This window comes from Mustela erminea, chromosome 1, assembly GCF_009829155.1.
Source record: "Mustela erminea isolate mMusErm1 chromosome 1, mMusErm1.Pri, whole genome shotgun sequence".
NCBI classification, from domain to species: domain Eukaryota; kingdom Metazoa; phylum Chordata; class Mammalia; order Carnivora; family Mustelidae; genus Mustela; species Mustela erminea.
In genome coordinates, this window is record NC_045614.1 from 154,680,876 (window position 1) to 154,699,918 (window position 19,043).

General features: G+C 46.1%; 1 protein-coding gene across 2 annotated transcripts; it reads left to right on the top strand.

The window, feature by feature from the left end:
- The first annotated feature begins 1,145 nt into the window (after positions 1-1,145).
- On the top strand, positions 1,146-17,242 carry POPDC2 (popeye domain containing 2). 2 transcript variants are annotated; one of them, XM_032347805.1, is made up of 4 exons: positions 1,146-3,579; positions 8,195-8,303; positions 12,181-12,571; positions 16,745-17,242. In XM_032347805.1, the coding sequence occupies exons 1-4, from the start codon at positions 3,089-3,091 to the stop codon at positions 16,828-16,830; spliced, it is 1,077 nt and encodes a 358-aa protein (XP_032203696.1). In that variant the 5' UTR covers positions 1,146-3,088; the 3' UTR covers positions 16,831-17,242. The 2 variants fall into 2 exon arrangements, with proteins under 2 accessions (XP_032203696.1, XP_032203685.1); XM_032347794.1 differs by having other exon boundaries at positions 12,181-12,712; positions 16,745-16,834.
- The last annotated feature ends 1,801 nt before the right edge of the window (positions 17,243-19,043 follow it).

The following is a 19,043-nucleotide window of genomic DNA, read 5'->3' on the forward strand; positions in this document are numbered from 1 at the left end:
AATAAAGGAGCCTGTATATGGATACATATAAACTCCCAAAGGTACCTAGCAAGGTGGGACAACACAAAGAACACACGATTTAAATGACCTATGCTTTAGTTCACATACTAGCTCTGTGACCTTCCTTAACCTCTCTTGAGTTTATTTCTTCCAATGGAAAAAAAAAAGATCCCATGGGATGACATGAGGAAACAAAAACTGCTTGATAAATGTAATGTTAGCATGCTCAGATGAGCACTTATGTGGATTGACAAAGAAGGGAGGCTGGGAATAAGAGCGGGTCTGCCTGTCTCTTTAATGGGTCAGGGCGGGGCCATTGGTCAGGCTTGCTGAGAAAAATGACCTGCTTTGAAATTCTAGCCTCCACTGCTTCTTCTTTCCTGCTTCTGATTTCCTGGCTCACAGCTGGCAGGAATCACCACTCTGGCAGCTCTGGGTGCATGACTAAGGTGGAGGGATGAACAGCTGCTGCTTGCTAAAGTCAGTGGGTTGGTTGGGAGGCAGGCAGGTGACATAAAAGCAGCATATGGAAATCCCCAAACTCTACTGCTCAAATGACATCCAGATCGTTGCCATGAGGAAGACTGTGGGCAGGGCCTTTCCTTCTCTAGTTGCTCTCTTTTCCTTAACCACCGATTCTCCCCCCTCAGCTTTAGAAAGAAGTGAATAAATTACACATCTGTTGGTCAGTTGATTTTAAATTTTTAAAAAAAGGCACCTGGGTGGTTCAGTTGGTTAAGCGTCTACCTTGGGCTCAGGTCATGATCTCACTGTCCTGGGATTGAGCCCCGCCTAAGGATCCCTGCTCAACAGGGAGTCTGCTTCTCCCTCTCTGCACCCCATCCCTTACTCATTTACTAGTTTTTCCCCCCTCCTCTCTCTCAAATAAATAAACATAATCTTAAAAAAAAAAAAAAAAAAGAAAGAAAAAAAAAAAAAGGGACGCCTGGGTGGCTCAGTCAGTTAAGCCACTTCCTTCAGCTCAGGTCATGATTCCAGAGTCCTGGGATCGAGTCCTGCATCCAGCTCCTTGTTCAGCGGGGAGCCTGCTGCTCTCTCTACCTCTGCCTGTCACTCCGCCTGCTTGCGCTCTCTTTCTCTCTCTCTGACAAATAAATAAATAAAATCTTTTAAAAAAAGAAAAAAAGAAAAGAAAAAATAAACTGGCTTCCTTCAACACGTCATGCATTTTCAAAACTCCGTGATTATGCTCCTGCCGTACTCACCACTAGAAATTCTCTTCTCCCTCTACCTACGTGGTTCATTCAATGCCTATGCCTCAAATCCAGCGTTAGCTCTTGTGTCTTCCCTCCTGTACACTACCCTTCCTTCAAGGTGGACACCTCTCCTTAAACTTAACTCAGTCATTGCGCTTCACACACTGAATTGCCATTGTTTTTTGAGATATCTTTCCCTTGTTAGAGTGAAAGCTCTTAGGAATCTGATTCTCTAAGTGCTTGGCTCATAGTAAGCACCCAGTAAATATTTGTTGAGTTCCGACTTCTACTACTCGGCATATTTGCCCATTTCTAATTTCTGACTATTTTTAGTTAGGTTATCAGCAGAATAATAAAAGTCCCTATGGACTGAGTACTTAAATAGTTCTAGATTGTTACTGAGTAACTCCACACACACCCCTCCCCTAATAGGAATACTGATAATAAATATTTAGCAGCATGGGGAAAAAAAAATCAAGGAGTCATTTGGAAGCCAGAGGGACATGTCTTAATGTTTGCACATTCCAGATTTATTTTCTGATGACCCAAAATAGACCCCAGGTTCATCCAGAAATTCCTTAGACATCATCAGATATCTGGGGGGGGGGGTGCGTGTGTGGGGTTGGGAGTCATAGATCTAGTCTATTTCCACTTGTGCAAACTACTTGGCACACAGTGGTGGGTCTGACTTGGGATCACATCCTGGCTGGACCACTTACTGTCTGTGGGAACTTGTTATCTCTATGAGCCTCAATTTCTTTCAGATCTAGGAGGACAATACTTATTTGGAAGGGTTGTGTGGTGACTAAATATTACATGTGTAAAGTATCTAGAGGTCTGGCACTTGGTAGGTATTTAATAGGTGTCAGTTATTATAATTTGCAAATAATGGGTAAGGTGATGATCTGAGGAATGTATTACCATTGAATAAACTATTACTAGATCCAGACATGCAGGGGCAAGTCAGTTTAGAATTCAAAGATCTGCTTTGCATAGTCATTTTTGTTTAATGGCTGTCAAAATAAATGCCTAGTGATGTTTATAATGTGACCTAATAAAGGCCTCCGAGGGTTTTTCCAGTTCTCACTGTTAGGATTTTTTCTTATAATAGTCCCCTACTTTCCTGCTTTGATGTGTAAGCCTACCTCAGGAGAGCCCCTAGCCCTCCCCACAGGCACCCTGAACAGTATCCTGCCTGAGGCGTTTGGTAAATTCTGGGCTCACTTTTCCTTTGTTCTCCCCTGCCTGACTCCCTGCCTCCGAGGTCTTGTCCTCTGGGGAGATAAGTGTTCTGCCAGCCTGCTTGTGTGCCTGGCCTGTTTTTTCTCACTGCCAGTACCTCTTGGATTCCAATTCCAAACATGGTATCCATCTGGGGTCACCCTTTCTTCCGGTGCCAAGAGAGACGCATTCCAAATGGAACACAAGTGTGCCTCCCGTGCTGGGCTCTCCTCATTCTGGTTGGGGACAACAGAGCAGGATGTGGCCACTTTATCCCTCACAGCTAAAGTTTTCAGCCCCTGAGTCCTAGCTTTGCCTCGGGACACGTTAGCTTTTCTGCTGAGAGCCAAATGTGAAGACTGTCCTAAGAAACCTGGAGCCGAGTCAGCTCGCCAGAGCTCTGCGGACAGGGCCAGAGCCTTGCTGAAGGAAAGAGAGAGGGGAAAACAAATTTAAAAATCCTCCATGAAGTGTACTATGCTCTGCCGTTTATTCCCAAAGCTCCTGGAAGCATTCCTCTCAGGAAAGGTGGGCTTGGTGGCGAGAAGCCGGACGTGAGAAGACTCCTGGGAGGACCGATTAATCCACTTTCTGAATTTCCTCTGTGGGGACAGTCTCCGAGCCCTGCAAGGCTTTGGGGCGCCCTGAAGATGAGTGCTAACAGCAGCACCATGAGCCAGCTAATCTGGCAGGGCCCCGTGTGCGTTGGCTGGAAGCGGGACCTGGAAGGGGCCGTCTACCATCTGGCCAACTGCTTCTTGCTCCTGGGCTTCATGGGGGGCAGCGGGGTGTATGGATGCTTCTACCTCTTCGGCTTCCTGGGCACGGGCTACGTGTGCTGCGTGATGTGGGGTTGGTTGGATGCTTGTGGCCTGGACCTCATCCTCTGGAGCTTCCTGCTGGCCACAGCCTGCCTGCTCCAGCTGGCATACCTGATACACCGGCTGCGCAGGCGCGCCCTCCCCGAGGAGTTCGACGTCCTCTACAAGACGCTGTATCTACCCCTGCAGGTGCCTCTGCAGGTGTACAAGGAGATTGTTCACTGCTGTGAGGCGCAGGTCTTGACGCTGGCCACTGAGCAGACTTACGCTGTGGAGGGCGAGACCCCCATCAACCGCCTGTCCCTGCTCCTCTCCGGCCGGTAAGCTCCTACGTCAGAGCTGGGCGTTTCCTCCCTCGGCCCATGCTTCTCGTTTCCTAGTGTGTCCCTTTCCATTCTGAGGCCCTTCCATTGACGGAAGGATGTGGCAAGTCAAACAAACAAAAACAGGTTTTTTTCTTCCCCAAGCGTGGGTTTGGTTCCTCTTTCTTAGCATTTTCCAAGAGGAAACAAGATCATGAGATAGCTTCTCAGTTGGCAGGAAGGACTGTGTGTGCCCTTGGTGTTGGGAGGTGTGGGCTGAGTGTCTCTTGAGCCTGGGTCTAAAATGGCCGTGCACATGCGCGCGTGCGCACACACGTATTACACACACTGGTGGGTCATGTGTAAGCTGCCACAATGTCTGTGAGCTTTGAAAAAGTGGACCTTTTAATAAGGTTGATTTGTTCCTTCCAGATGTATTCAGTATTTCCTAAGTGCCAACTATGTGCAGGGAACAGTGAGGGCATCGAGGAAACGGCCCCAGTTATGTTGAGGCTATCCTATAAGAGTCTGTGGGGAAGCCATTTGGTGTACAAGCACATGGGGAGAGGGAATATTCCCTGTCCTCTTTTCCATTCCCAAGTGTTCTGTTGAGAGTCTTACAGACCAGTGATCAAGTACCAAAAAGACCACACAATGAAGGAGAAGTAATGCCCACACGTGTCTCATTGAGGATCTGGATCTGGTGGAGATACCTGGCTGATTCCTTCAGGCTGGGTGACAACAGAAATGAGCGGAAATGGTCTTAGTCACGATTAGTGTATGCTCAGTCAGCCCACACATGAGTGTTGGCCCTTGGCTGACATCTTCTGAACAAATACCACGGGCTCCATGCTGTCCATTTGGGAGGTGGTTGTGGAATCTTTGAAATATCGCCCTAGTGGGACTTCTGTGTGGGGCTGAGCATCAAACAGTAAATGATGTAACCTGGTTCACTTGGGCTACCTCGGTGGAAAGCAAGCAAAGTATTTCAAAAGCTTTGTTTGCGGTTTCCTTCCCTGCTTTTTGGAGACCAGGAGAAGGTGATAGAAAAAATAAGGTAGTAATCTTATCAGAAGGCTTTAATTCCCAGGGTGGCGGGGGAAGAAACCAGATAAGACTGCAAACCACATACGGGGAAAAAAAAGAGTTTTAGAATGATGATGATGGTACTACAACGACTACTGGTAGCAATAATGTGCATTGCTGTCCTACTGTGTAGAATCAACAGTGTTAGGTATACATGTGATTTTGTTTGGACTCAGAGTCTTGGGTTGAATGATCTATGAGATTTTTGTGAGGAGACATTTCATTTATGAATAAAGTGAAGTGTAAACAAATGGAATTATCTGTAAACAAATACATGTGTAAATAGAAGTACATTATGACTTGCCAAAATGTTTGCCGCCTACAGTTCCATGTTTAAAATAAAAACAATCTGGGATGCCCGGGTGGCTCAGTCGGTTAAGGCTCAGGTCATGAGGAACCCAGAGAGACTGTGGACTCTGAGGAACAAACTGAGGGTTTTGGAAAGGAGCGGGTAGGGGAATGGATGAGCCTGGTGGGGGTATTAAGGAGGGCACATATTGCATGGAGCACTGAGTGTGGTGTATAAACAGTGAATCTTGGAACACTGAAAAAATAAAATAAAATAAAAAAAAGTCCCAGGTCATGAGCCCAGGGTCTAGGAATTGAGTCCGCATCAGGCTCCTTGCTCAGTGGGGAGCCTGCTGCTCCCTCTGCTTCTCTGACAAATAAATAAATAAAATTCTTTTTAAAAATAAAATATAGACTACTTAAGAAATATTCTTCTTGGGGCGCCTGGTGGCTCAGTGGGTTAAGCCTCTGCCTTTGGCTCAGGTCACGATCTCAGGATCCTGGGATCGAGCCCCGCATTGGCTGTCTGCTCAGCAGGGAGCCTGCTTCCCCCTCTTTCTCTCTGCCTGCCTCTCTGCCTACTTGTGATCTCTCTCTCTCTGTCAAATAAATAAAATCTTAAAAAAGAAAAGAAAAGAAATGTTCTTCTTCAGGAGATTCAGGATGTTATTTGTTACCTATACCTTGTCCGTTCAAAGGAGCTGAGACAGGTGGGAGAAAGGCCTGCAGCACCTGTATGATGTACGATTATTATACGATATTTTAAATCCATTTTTAACATGATGAACTTGCCATGAATTTGTAGAAGACCTCTTCCCTGTGACGGGGAGAGGTGGGTTTGCCTCCTCAATGTGGCTTTTCCTAGTATACTTGGCATCAAAAACCAGAGTCAGAAATTAGACAGTTTTTTTTTTCTTGCTTTTCAGGGTTTGGAGTAAGAGTTTTATTTGTTATATTTTAATGTCATCCTGTCTCAACTTTGCTAAGCTGGAGCTGGAAGAAGAGGTTTCCTGTCTGTGACCAGGCTCCAGTTTTAAGGGAGAATCATTGTACCTCAGGCTGGTTAGAGTTGAGGTACCCAATACCTCAGAGCTGTGAACAAGAACTCTGTGCCAGGAAGTTGGGATTTATGGTGCAGACCTCCCCCATATCACATGCAGGCTCTCATCTGGAGCCCTTTGCTAAAAACTCAGATGCCCTTTCTGTTTTATTTTAATGTGTGCAACTAGTCCCTTTTAAGACTCAGAAAAACCAAGTGACTTCCCCAAAGTTTGTTACCTTGTTAAGCTAGGCTTACTGTTGGTGTGTTTCTGTCCTACAGAATTCTCTCGTGCACAGCCTCCTGGGCAGGCAGCTAACTGTCTAGGCTATTCAAGTGGAAGGAAATACCTGTCATCCAGGGGTTCAAGAAGGAAGGAGAGGCTTAAATGATAAAAGGCATGATATACCAATTTAAATGGCTTAAGGGAGCCCCTCAGGCTCATTAGATGTTATACTTTAAATGATGTTTGCTCAAGTGGTCAGATCCCTTGCCTGAGGAGCTGGTAAGAGGATCTTACGTATTCAGCAACAGCCTTGTTTTCTCCTAATGTCTGTCTGTCTTCCTGTATTCAGGAAGCTTTTCCTTGAGATGTTGGTCCCCTTTTATGTTGACATGAGTGAGTTCACACAATTTGTTCAATTGTTCCTTTCTTCTCTCCTTTCTCCCTCCATTCCTACCTTCATTTCTTTCTTTTCCCCTTCCAAAAATATTTATTAAAAGCACTAGGGACTAAGGATCCAGTGTTAAAATATGAAAAATACTGCTCTTACTGTCTATCAAGAAAATCAATAATATTTGACATAATGGTGAATCACAGCATGATATTTCCAAGGAGAAACATAAGTGCACTCAGAGCATGTACCCGATGGAGCTACTTTTCTGGGGGAGGTCAACAAAACTTCCTGGAAGAAAGAATGTTTAGGCTGAGACCTGAGGAGAAGGTGGAGGTTGGGAAGAGATCCAGCCAGAGGGGACAGACTATGTGGAGAACCTGAGGTAGGAGAGCCTGGCACTTCATTTTCTCTTGTATCTTTTTATGACTCGGGGAAGTTCTGCCTAGCTGTCTAGCTAGTAGGAACACCTGTGTCTCTGCCATGGGGTACTATGGGCTGACACCACATCCATGGCTTGGCGTGAGAACTACATCCCCTTCTATCTTCCATCTTTAGGTTGTCAGACAAAAGGCAACAGCTTATTGGTGAAGGTCTTTGGTAATTTGTGTGCATGCATGTGCGCAGGCATTCGTTAGGAGCAAGATTTGGAGCGCTAATGTCCCATTTGGCCAGAACTTAATCACGTGGCTATACCTAGCTGCAAGGGAGGTAGGGAAATGCGGTCTAGCCGAGCAAGCCCCACTAAAACTCTGGCACTGTGGAGGAAAGGAAAGAGCAGATAGGGGGAAAGAGACTACCACACCACCACCTGTCCCCAACCCCATCGACTTCCCAGCATCCTGTTCGTTTTTCAAAAGTCAGCTCAGATGTCATCTTTGAGAAGTCTACCACTTGAAGAGAACTAATCTCTCTCCCTCCTCTATTCTCCCGTTTCATAAGACCACACATGGACTTATAGGCAGTTATGGACACATATGTGATTTCCACTAAATTGTGAAATCCTTAAAGGCAAGGATTAGCTCATACCCATCTCTGCTTTTCCAGACCTCAGGACCCCAGGAGGTACTCATGCATATGTATTTAGCCAATAAAGCTCCAGTAAAAAATGGAACAATAGCTCCTTCCCCTTGGACAGAGTGTACCTCAGAGATCTCTTTGTCTGCCCCCCCTTTGTTTGACAGAGACACCTCCTTTCCTGGTATAACTCAACCTTAGGGAGAGCTTGAAGCTGAAACTCTGAGTTTTCTGGGGGAAAGAGGAAAAACCCATATAGGATCCTAATCGTTTTCCATTTTTATTTTTTATTATTTTTTAAAGATTTTATTTATTTATTTATTTAACAGAGAGACACACAGCGAGAGAGGGAACACAAGCAGGGGGAGTGGGAGAGGGAAAAGCGGGCTTCCCGCCAAGCAGGGACCCCAATGTGGGGCTCCATCGCAGGACCCTGGGATCAGGACCTGAGCCCAAGGCAGATAGATGTTTAATGACTGAGCCACCCAGATGCCTCCTATTTTCCATTTTTAAATACATAATTTGGACGGAGGAGGGTTTAGGCGGCCACTTCCCTTTCTCCACATGGTCTCTTCTCTCCCTTTGCCAGAGTTCGTGTGAGCCAGGATGGGCAGTTTCTTCACTACATCTTCCCTTACCAGTTCATGGACTCTCCAGAGTGGGAATCTCTGCAGCCCTCTGAGGAGGGTGTGTTCCAGGTAATGGGGAGCCAGTGCCGGGACCGCCCCACCCTCTCCCACTGTGACCCAGGAATATGCCCCCCTCCATCCTTCCCCACTCACCTCTGTTCTTTGAACCACTGCCAATGTGAAGCTAGGGGTGGGAGCGCTCTCCTTCTGTGGAAGGAGGGCCAGGGCTGCGGGTGCGGGTGTGGGGAGGTACTCATCCCCGAGAGGCCATGTCACTCCTATGCCCAAAATTCATGAAGACCACTGTGACCACAAAATAAAAACCCACACCCCTTAGAGAGTAACCTAAGACCTTTAGTGACATCTAGCCACGTCTCCAGTCCCTTCCTCCTTCACACTTTTTGCTCATACCAGCCATATGGAACAGAACAACTAACACTTCCCTAAATTCATCCCCCTGTTTTTGCAAGGACCACGCTTGACCCCTCCTGTACCTTCTATCTGAAATGCATTCCCCCCTGTAAATGAGGCGATGGTATCTTAACTTCCTCTGAAGCTTGCCCAGATTGACCTCATGGGCTTCGAATCCCCACAGCTTCATGTTCCTGTCTGTGCCTTTCTATTCCTTCTACTTATGCTGACTGGGACACATTGCTCTCTGCTCTAACGATTTGGTTTCATTTCCTAACTCTTTGAGGTAGAAATCTGGGCTTCCTCTTCTCTCTGTTCCCAGGTTCCAAAGGACAGTATCCTGAACACAGTAGGTGTTCAATAAAGCTTTGCCAAACTGGCTTGGCAGAGGGCAGTTGGTGTCTCAGGGAACTCTATGAGGCAGTCACAGACATGCTCCAGGGTGGGGGCCTGGCAGCTTGGCCCCTGCTCTCTTCTCTGCCAGTCCTTCAAACCTCAGTTCCTTGCTTTGAAACTCTCACTTATTGACTGGCTAGTATGTGTCAGGCACTAAATATTACATTGCCTTACTGATTCTCACCACAGCCCTCTGGGGTGGATATTATCATTTTCCCATTTAACAGATAAGGACATTGAGGCTCCAAAACATCAAGCAGTTTGCCTAAGGTCTTCATTCAGAAAATGGCAAAGTGAAGTTGCCTTGCTCTGCTATTACTATTCTTTTTGAAAACGAGCGGGGCACCAAGAGAGTGAAGTACACACACACAGAAACACACACAGAAACACACACACACACACATACCCTATTACAGGGACTTCCCAGTCCAGATAGTTCACTACTACTGGGTTCCATGTGAATTTTACCACTTCTGTCGGGGACTCCCTCAAGCTAGTATATGAGCTAACCCCAGAATAGACACCTGCAAGGAAGGGCCACCTGGCTGGGCCTGTTTCTGCCCCAGCCTGACTCCTGGCCCTGTGAGGACAGACCCTGAGAGGCAATCCCAATCCCACCAGCCATAGGCCTCCACTGATCCTTTTCCCCTTCTACCACACACACCCCCACCCTCTCCAGCCAGCCAAGCAGCCTTCTGTGAGAACTCCTTCAGGCCCCTAAGAACCTCCAGGAGGGCAGAGTCAGGTCCTGAGCCAGCCAGACCAGCCTCTGTTCCTGACACCGACACCGAGGAACAGGTGGGGGATAAGCCGGGTGTCCTCCCCTAAGCGCTGCTTGAAAGGAGAGACTGTAACCCCAGATGGCCTCTCAGCCTGGAATGTAGCTACTGTCAGATTCCTCCCATTTATATTTTTAGTGCGCACCTCCTTTGGGAGCAATGAGATCCACACGTTCGCTATTGGCTCTGTAAAGTCCCATTTCCTCTTTGCAAATGTCAAGCGTTGTCCTGAGTTATAGTTCATGCTGTCCTTGCCTTTTGCAGTTACAGTCTTTGTGAACTAATAGGGCAATCCACAGTGACCGAACCATAATTCTTATTGTGTTTACCACTAATGAATCAATGTTCCATCACACCTCTCAGCAATCCAATTAAATAAGAATTTATGGGCTATTCAGCACTGGGACCCTCTCGTTAGTCACCAAGAACATAGCATAGAGGGGATCGCACAGAAATCATCGTTATTTCTCCAATTTACGTCGTGCCTTACTAGACCCAAACCCTCTTTCCATATGCTACTTCATTTAACCCACTTAACAAGACTCTGAAATGAGAATTAGACAAAAAAGCTGTCAAAACTTTATTACAGACAAATGCATATATATATGGGAACCAGGCAATAAGCTGGGTCTTCTTCCTGAAGACCTGAGGACCTTTGAGGAAGGATTTTATACAGGACCCGTGAAAGTGACTTTCAGTCGTTTTGCAGCATATAAGATTGGTGGTCTTTACCTGACTCATTCATTCACTTCAGTAATGTTTACTGAACAATTATTATATACAAGGCACTGCTAAAGTGCTTGGGATGTATCAGTGAACAGTACAGAGGAAGTTCCCTGCCTTCATGCAATTTGCATTCTAGTGGGGGAGATAAAAAATAAGCCATAGACATAATGAATAATTATGTAATATGTAAAGATAATGAGGGCTAGTTAAAAAAAAATAGAGTGGTATACAGGAGGTCTCATTGCAATTTTAAATAGGGTGATCATAGAAGTCTTTGTTGAGCAGGTGACATTTGAGCAAAGACCTGAGAGAGGTGATAGTGTGAGCTCTGAGAAGCTGAGGGCATAGCATATTAGACAGAGAGAAGAGCCAGTGCAAAGGCCCTGTGGTGGAAGGGACTAGCATGTGTGAGGTATAGAAAGGACACCTAGAACAGAGAGAGGACAGGGGGAGAATAGCCAGAGAGGAAGTCAAAGATGGGATGAGGAATCACATCATGTACGGCTGGTGCATAAGTCTAAATAGAGCCAAAAGGATTTCCTATAATGTGTTGGATGTAGTGTGTGAGAGAGAAAGAAGATCAAGGAGGACTCTAAGGCTTTTGGTCTGAGCAACTGGTAAGATGGAGCTGCTTCTCAGTGGGGAGCCTGCTTCCCCCTCTGCCTACTTCTCCCCAGATTGTGTATTCTCTCTCTCTCTCTCTCTCTCTCTCTCACTCTCACTCTCTCTCTCTGACAAATAAAGTCTTCTTAAAAAATTGTGTATTCTACACCCTGGCCCTTTACTATCCAGACACATTTCTAGTTTAACCCTAGCTTTACCACCCATCATTGCTTTAACAAGGATTTATCAAGCACCTGCTCATATTGGGCACATTGCCTAGCCTGCAAGTGTAATTTAGCTTTGTGTCGTGTGCCCCTAGCAAGTGCTCAGAAATCCCTAGGTGGCTAAATAAATGGAGAGTGGGGTGCCCTCGACTTTCTGCTCCTCAGATCTCCTCTTCCTTCATGCCCTTCCTCTGACCTTAGCCATCAGATCTCTTTGATGAGTTGTTGTGGCCTCGTCAAGAGCAGCTTCCTGGGCCTGAATTCCAGGCGGGCATTCTGCCACGTGACGCAGCCTGGCCTGCCTAATCAGAAGCTCTTCTGTTAACTGAATTGCTTTCCAACCCATCCTTAATCCCTCTTGCAATATATTTATCCTGCTTTATTCTCAAAACAAACTGTCATCACCATGTCAGCCTATCTTCAGAGCAGTAAGAGGCCCCGTCTTTCTCACGAGATCCCAACAGACTCAGAATCTCCCTTCGCTGTTAATGGTATCAGCCATGGGACCATAGACTGTGAGAGCTGAGGAGACTGGGCATAGAGGCTGAGGCTCCAAGGGGGTGAAGGCCCCTTGGTGAATGGATGAGTGAGTGGATGGCTGGATCCAGGGCTCCTGACAAAGCCCCCCTCCACATCACAAGTAAAAGTCATTCTCCGTACCTCCTTCAGGCAAGGCCATGGCGGGCGCTGCCACAATTTCTTTAACAAAAGTAAAGCTGTTTTTTGAGTAACTCTATGTTTCTCTGTGCTAAGCATGGACACATAGTCTAATTCAAATCTTCACTCTCTTCTCCGGACCCCCCTCAGGTCACTCTGACTGCCGAGACCCCATGTAGCTACATTTCCTGGCCCCGGAAAAGTCTCCACCTTCTTTTGACCAAAGAGCGATACATTTCCCAACTCTTCTCAGCCCTGCTGGGCTATGACATCTCAGAGAAGCTCTACGCTCTCAATGACAAGCTCTTTGCCAAGTTTGGGCTGCGCTTCGACATCCGTCTCCCCAGCCTCTACCATGTCCTGGGTCCCGCAGCCTCGGATACAGGGCCTGAGTCTGAGAAGGATGACGAGGAAGCTCGTGAACCAGCCTTGCGCACATCCACCCAGCAAACACCCCCTTGCTCTCCTCTTCCAACGGCCACCAGCCCTTCTGCACCTCCTTCCCGGGCCAGGTTGTCCCGACCCGACAGCGGCATCCTGGGTGAGGACTCCACCAGTCTGGTGCTGGAGGATTTTGAGGAGGTGTCGGGATCAGAATCGTTCATGGATTATAGGAGTGATGGGGAGTACATGAGGTGAGGGAGAACTAACACGGGCACGGCCACCCGGCTCAGGATCCTGTGTAAGTACTCAGAAGGCAGCTGGCATGCCTTCCTGCCAACAGTTGGCCTCCACTCGGCTTGTAAGGGCACAAAAACTCGTTCACAGAGCCTGTCTTCTCAGAGGACTCCCAGCAAGTGGCACTAACCCAACCTTGCAGTAGCAGCTCACTCCAGGTGCATGCAAGGCATGAGGGGATTTTTTTTTTTTTTTGACTCATTTTTTATTAAGTGTGATTGCATTTTGGAAAATGGGCTTGTTGACATTTTAAGCAATCAAATGATTGCAAAACTGTGAGTTCGTGCAGCGTTAAGGCCGTAGAGAGCGAGGGCTAAAGGGGATTTTATTTGTGGCATGTGTTTTAAATGGGGGTGGGGGAAGCTGACATGGTTCTAATTCCTATCAGTTCCTAGTGTAGAGGCAGCTCTGAAAGCAATCACTGCTTGGATTGGCAGCTAGCTCTGAAAATCACAAATTTCAAAGAGGCTTGTGATAGAGGCTGATAACCCTGGGAGGAAAATGTCCCACCTTACTCTCATCTTGCCCCGTGGAGAGATCTTGCTTATTCAGGCAGACAACTGGATGCTGCTCTATTACTATGATCATACGGGTATACAGCAGCCTGGCCTTCCCCTAACCTGTGTGAGGTGGATGGGCACAAATGTGGGAGGTCCTAACAGGAAGGGCAGGATTTCCCTCACAGCTCAGGAGAATGCACAAGAAAGCCTATATAGAGTAGTTCTGGGAAATGGTTGCTCTCGCATTGCTGTGACATTTTCCTCTGGGACTCCACCTAGCCATGGCGGAGGCCTGGCTTTTCCTGAGGAAAATCCCACTCTTGCCAGTTGGGAAGACATTTCCAAGTGTGTGTGTGATGCAGGGGCCTACGAGACCCGTCATCTTTTGGGAAGCACTGACAAATTTTTAAAGAAACTAGCCCGGGGAGGAAGGTTTCTAAGGTACACAAGGTGAATGAGTGAATGTATAGTTTGTAAGAACAAGTTATGTAAATGGTGAAAGAGGCTGGGCAGGCAAATGGTAAAAGTTGAATGTCTTGTTTCATAGACATGAATTTGTCATCTCCTGTAGTGCTAATGTCCCTAGACCCACAGATTCCATGGATCTATGCAGGACCCGAGATCACTCATTGCCTTCCTCCATTTGCACTGATCACTGTCCTACTTGTCCACTGTGCAGATTTTTGCCACCCTTCTTGTCCACCCCCATCCATGCGTGTGAGCCCTGTCCTGTGGCTCCCTCTCCTTGTCCAGCACGCCTACGCACCTGTACACAGTCTTCACTCCCCGCAGCTCTTGGTGCTCTCGTGTTTCTCCTGGTTTCTTCTCTTTTCCTGTTTCTATTTGCTCTTCTTTCTTTCCTCTTTCTGACTTCTGCTTAGTCCTTGGTTGCCTCCATTTGCTGCTCAGAAGAAAAAAAGTCCTTTCTTCCCCTCCTCCTCCTCCTCCTCCTCCTCTTCCTCCTCCTCCTTCTTAGGTAATTTCTCCTCCCAATATCTGTCCCTTACATTTTCCCCATTTTATCATTCATGTATTTCTCTATTACCTTCTTTTCCTCCCCACCATTTTCCTGCCTTGTTCTTTCTCCAAAATTACCCTGCACCCCCATCTTTGTCTTTAATCCATATTCTTCCAAGATCAGTACGTCTCCCTCTGCTACAGATAAAACCATTTGAGTGAAGGTGTGAACATTCCCAGCTGTGGGTGGCTACACATTTCCGGCACGAGTTTTCCCAGACATTAGAAAGCAGCATGATAAACAGAAAGAGCCAGACTAGGCACCTGCAGTCCTGCCTGGCTTCTGTGTCTGGGCCTGCTACTTTTTACAAACCACACAACCTCACCACACCTCCCTTTCTGCGTTTGAGTGTGTTGGACCAGCTGGACCCCAAGGTCTCAGTGGATTTACATAAGAGGGCAATGGATGAGTTGTTCCTAGGAGGAAAATAGAAACAGGCAGCCGTATAAGGGACATAGGCCGCAGGGCTTCCGAGTGTCTTTCAGCAAGAACCCTCTGCCATATTTCACTACAGCTTCTCTTTTGACTTGGGACTGTCCTCCTTGCTGAATGATGGGTCCTGCTTGATTAGAAGTCCCCTCCATGCTGCATGAAGAGCCTACCCCCTACCATGTGATGACAAGTGCAGATGTTCTAAGTGAAAGAAGGTCACCACTCAGTCTCCAAGCCCCTCCGCCCTTAAGACTCCCACACGAAATACCCTTTTGCCAATCCAGTTTTTTCTGAGAAAACTGCTCATATAATCACCTTTCTAAAGTATTGGTATTGGCAGTGTAAAGAGAGTCGGCTTTTTAATGTTTGTTTATTTAGGTAATAGAAAGGGGGGAAAGCATTATTTATTTCCAAACTACAGAATTTTGAAAACCTGGTCAAGTTGTACAAATTTCAGATGACTTTCCATTCAGTCTGTGATCATGGGATCCTTTTCTGGAATTGTGTTGTGGGGTGCTTGGTTTGACTTAATTTGCCATTAGAACCCTTCTAGGGCTATTCCTTTACTGAGTAAGCAGAGTCCCTTGTGATAAGTAGCAATATACTACTGTGTCCTTTATAACACAGGGCACAACTCACCCTCTGTGCTGGGCCCTTACCAGCATTGTAAGCTCAGTGCTGTTTGTCCTGGCACAGCACTTACGTAAGAGGCAGGAAGCTGGCTGCATTGGGGCTCATTGAGAATGAAAGGGCTTTATCACATTGACACAGGGCTTGTCCCTCACACCAGGACTGGCTAAAAATAGTCTGGGCTTCCAATAGAGCTCTCTTCGGAAGACAGTGCATCTTTTAGTCTCATGGTGCCCAGAATTGAATGTTGCTTCTTTTAATGCCAAGCAGCACTGCACCATAAGGCACTCAAGCAGGGTCTTCCAGTCAGACCTCACCTTAACCCGGCCTTCACGACACACTTGGGTCCTGCGGACACTCTCCAGAATGTTCCATTAAGTGTCTTCCTTACAGGAGATGCTCGGTGCATGCAACTCTGGAGTGAGCAAAGAAGTCAGAGAGTTTGTGTCTGCTGGCACAAATTAATTGAACGCTGTTTGAATTTTGGCCAATTTTGATTATGTTTTCAAGTTATTCTGAAAACTCTGTGATTTGAAAGTAGAAGCCATATGTTGCTGCCTTTCTCCCTATTATTTAAATTAAAAAGCAAGCAAATGATAAGCAGATTACAATAGGGAGGCTAATTGTGGTCAGGGAAGGAGCACACAATCAACTGGCCAGACCCTCACCTCCTTTGTGAGGTTCGTTGGTTCAGAGGGAGACAGAATACTGTCACACTATACCCACTCTGTTGATTCTCTACTCATCACATGTAGCTTCTCTCTATGACGGCTGTAAGGTGCTGGTGTAGCTGTCAGTTTTGTTAAACAGCACTTTTCTCACAGAAACCACTGGAAAGACTCCTGGAGCAGACAACGTGCCCCTGACCGTGGCATGGCAGGAACTGCCCCGGGGCCTCGGGTTCTGGGTCTCTGAAGGTAGCACCCCTCCCCCCTGCCAAGGCCCCGTATTGTGTTGGCTCAGCAAGAGGCAGTGGCTCCCTGCCAGCCCCCTGCCAGCCCCCTGATTCACAGGCTCCTGTCCCCCCTGCCCAATCCGTTGTTCTCCCACTTGTGTTGTACTAGCCTCATTCACCTACCCCTCCCTTTGTGAAAATAAAAGACACGGTCCTCATTAAAGCCATCATTCTGCCATACAGATGTTTTGGAAACCCATTTGGTAGCGCCAGATAAGAAGTAGAGCTCTACAGATTCTTCACAGGAAGCACCAGGAGTTGATCTCTTGGTTTCTGCCCCCATAAAACAAGAGGTTGGGCTAAATAACTTCAAAGCGGGTTCATCATCATACTCTAGAAGAAATGATTCAAGGCTACAACTGCCCCTACCATGTCATGCCTTGGGTACAGCTGAAACAGTGGGAATTAGCAGAAGAAGATAAAACGGGACAGAACAATGGGAAGTGAGGCAAGCTAGCTGGAGAGACAGTGCTGAAATCCTTCCTCTTTTTCTTTCCACAGCTTCTAGAACTCCTCTCCACAGTTACTCTCAAGCTATGTCCAGAGGACAGGCCCCCTTGGCTCCAACCCACACTCCTGAACTTTAAGGATCCATGGACTGTCTTTTTCTCTGGCCACACAAATCTTTACAGGAAGCTCACTGGAGTGCACACCCCGTCTTACCCACTGGAGGGCTCACAGGCCAGGTCCAGGCAGGCTCAGGAGACATCGGTGCTACAGCGACACGAGGGCCCCCTGCAACTTGCAGAAATTTGCCCTCACCAGCCTTCCTTCCAGGAGGAGGCACGCAGAAGTGCAAAAACACTGATTACATCCTTCACAAACTGCAGAATCTTGGGCAAGTTCCACAGGCTCTCTGAGCCTCCCCTGTAAAGTTGGGACTCAGAAAACCCATCTCACAAGGTTGTTGTGAGCATCAGATGAGATGACTTAGGTAATGCACCTCAGACATGGCGTGGCACCTTGCGAGCACTCAATAAATCACTCCATTTATTTTCCCTGATGTTTCTTTGAACTATCGGGAAGGGTCTCTGAAGCCAGCTAGACCAGAACTTTTCACGATTTGCTTATTCATTTGGTTGGGGGGTTTTTTACCATTAGATTTAATTTATGGAAGTAGAAATTAAAAACCTAGTTTTCCTTTAAGCTTTGAAGTTCAACTTACAAATATCTTGCTCTCTTTAGGAGCCTAGCATTAAACAATAATTTTTTAGGGGGACTTCAACAAACTCAGTTAATTAAATTTCCTTAAACATTTTAAAGTGGGTTTATCAATTTAACACATTTTATTTTACTTTTTCCCTAAATACTTCAACACATATTTTGTTATCCATTGGCATGTAACATTCATACTTGAAACAGTGACTTAAGATAGTTTATTTTGCTGATGTACGTGGGGCTCAACTGGGCCCTGCTGGGCTGTTGTCACTCAAGGTCTCTCATGCTGTCGTGTTCAGATAGTGGCTCAGGCTAGTGTCACCTCCAAGACTTCTTCACTCGTGTTTGGGGCCCAGTCTGGGGACACACAAACAGCTGGGAGTCCTTGGGCATCTCCCTCTTTCTCTCTCCCAAGACTTTGTTCATTGTGTTGCTGTTTGCAAAATAGCTGTTGCAATCATTTGTTGCATGAATAGACCTAGTGTATTTATCCATTCTACTGCTAATAGGCATTTGGGTTGTGAAATTACTCAAATGTTGGGTACATGTATGTTCAACCACAGTAAATACTGCCAATCAGTTCCCTAAGTGATTGTACCAATTAATATTTCCACCAGCATGTGAGAGTTCTAGATGTTTCGCATCTGGCATGTGAGAGTTCTAGGTGTTTCATATCCTCCCAATTGTTGTCCTTGTCATTTTAAAAAATACTTTATCCATTGGGTGTAGGTAGCAGCATACTGTTGTAGTTTTCATTTAAGGGAAATTTTCATTTCTCTAAAGAGCAATAAGGTTGAGTACTTTTTCATGTTTTTATTAGCCATATAGATATCCTCTATTGTGATGTGTCTATTCTTATTCTTGCCCATTTCTCTATTCATTTATATGCTTTTGCTTATCTACTTAAAAGAATTCTTTAAATATTCAAATTAAAAATCCTTCACTGCTTATATATATTCAAATATATTCTCCCACTTTGTGAATCTTCTCTTTTTTCTATAAATCATGTCTTTTTAAAAGTTTTATTTATTTATTTATTTATTTATTTATTTGAGAGAGAGAGAACATGAGTGAACAGAAGGAGAAGAACAGAAGGAGAGAATCTCAAGCAGACTCCCCACTGAGTGTGGAGTTCAACTGGGGGCTCAATCCCACAACCCATGATGAGGCCATGCCTTAAACTGAAATCACCTGCAGTCAGCACTTAACCGACTAAGTCACACAGTTGCCCCTGAACATATGTTCTTAGTTTCAGTATAGTCATTTATCCATTTTTTTTCTCTATCATTAGTCCTTTCTGTGTCATGCTTAAGCAATCTTTTCCTCCCCTGAAGATATTCTTGTACTACCCTCTAGATGTTTTATTGTTCTGCATTTCACAGTTAGACCTACAGTCAACCTGGATTTGATTTTTGTGTATGGTGTATGGTATGGTATGAAATAAGGATTAAATTCTTTATTTTCGGGACGCCTCGGTGGCTCAGTTGGTTAGACAACTTCCTTCGGCTCAGGTCATGATCCCGGAGTCCCGGAATCAAGTCCCGCATCGGGCTCTCAGCTCCATGGGGAGTCTGCTTCTCTCTCTGACCTTCTCCTTGCTCATGCTCTCTCTCACTGTCTCTCTCTCAAATAAATAAATAAA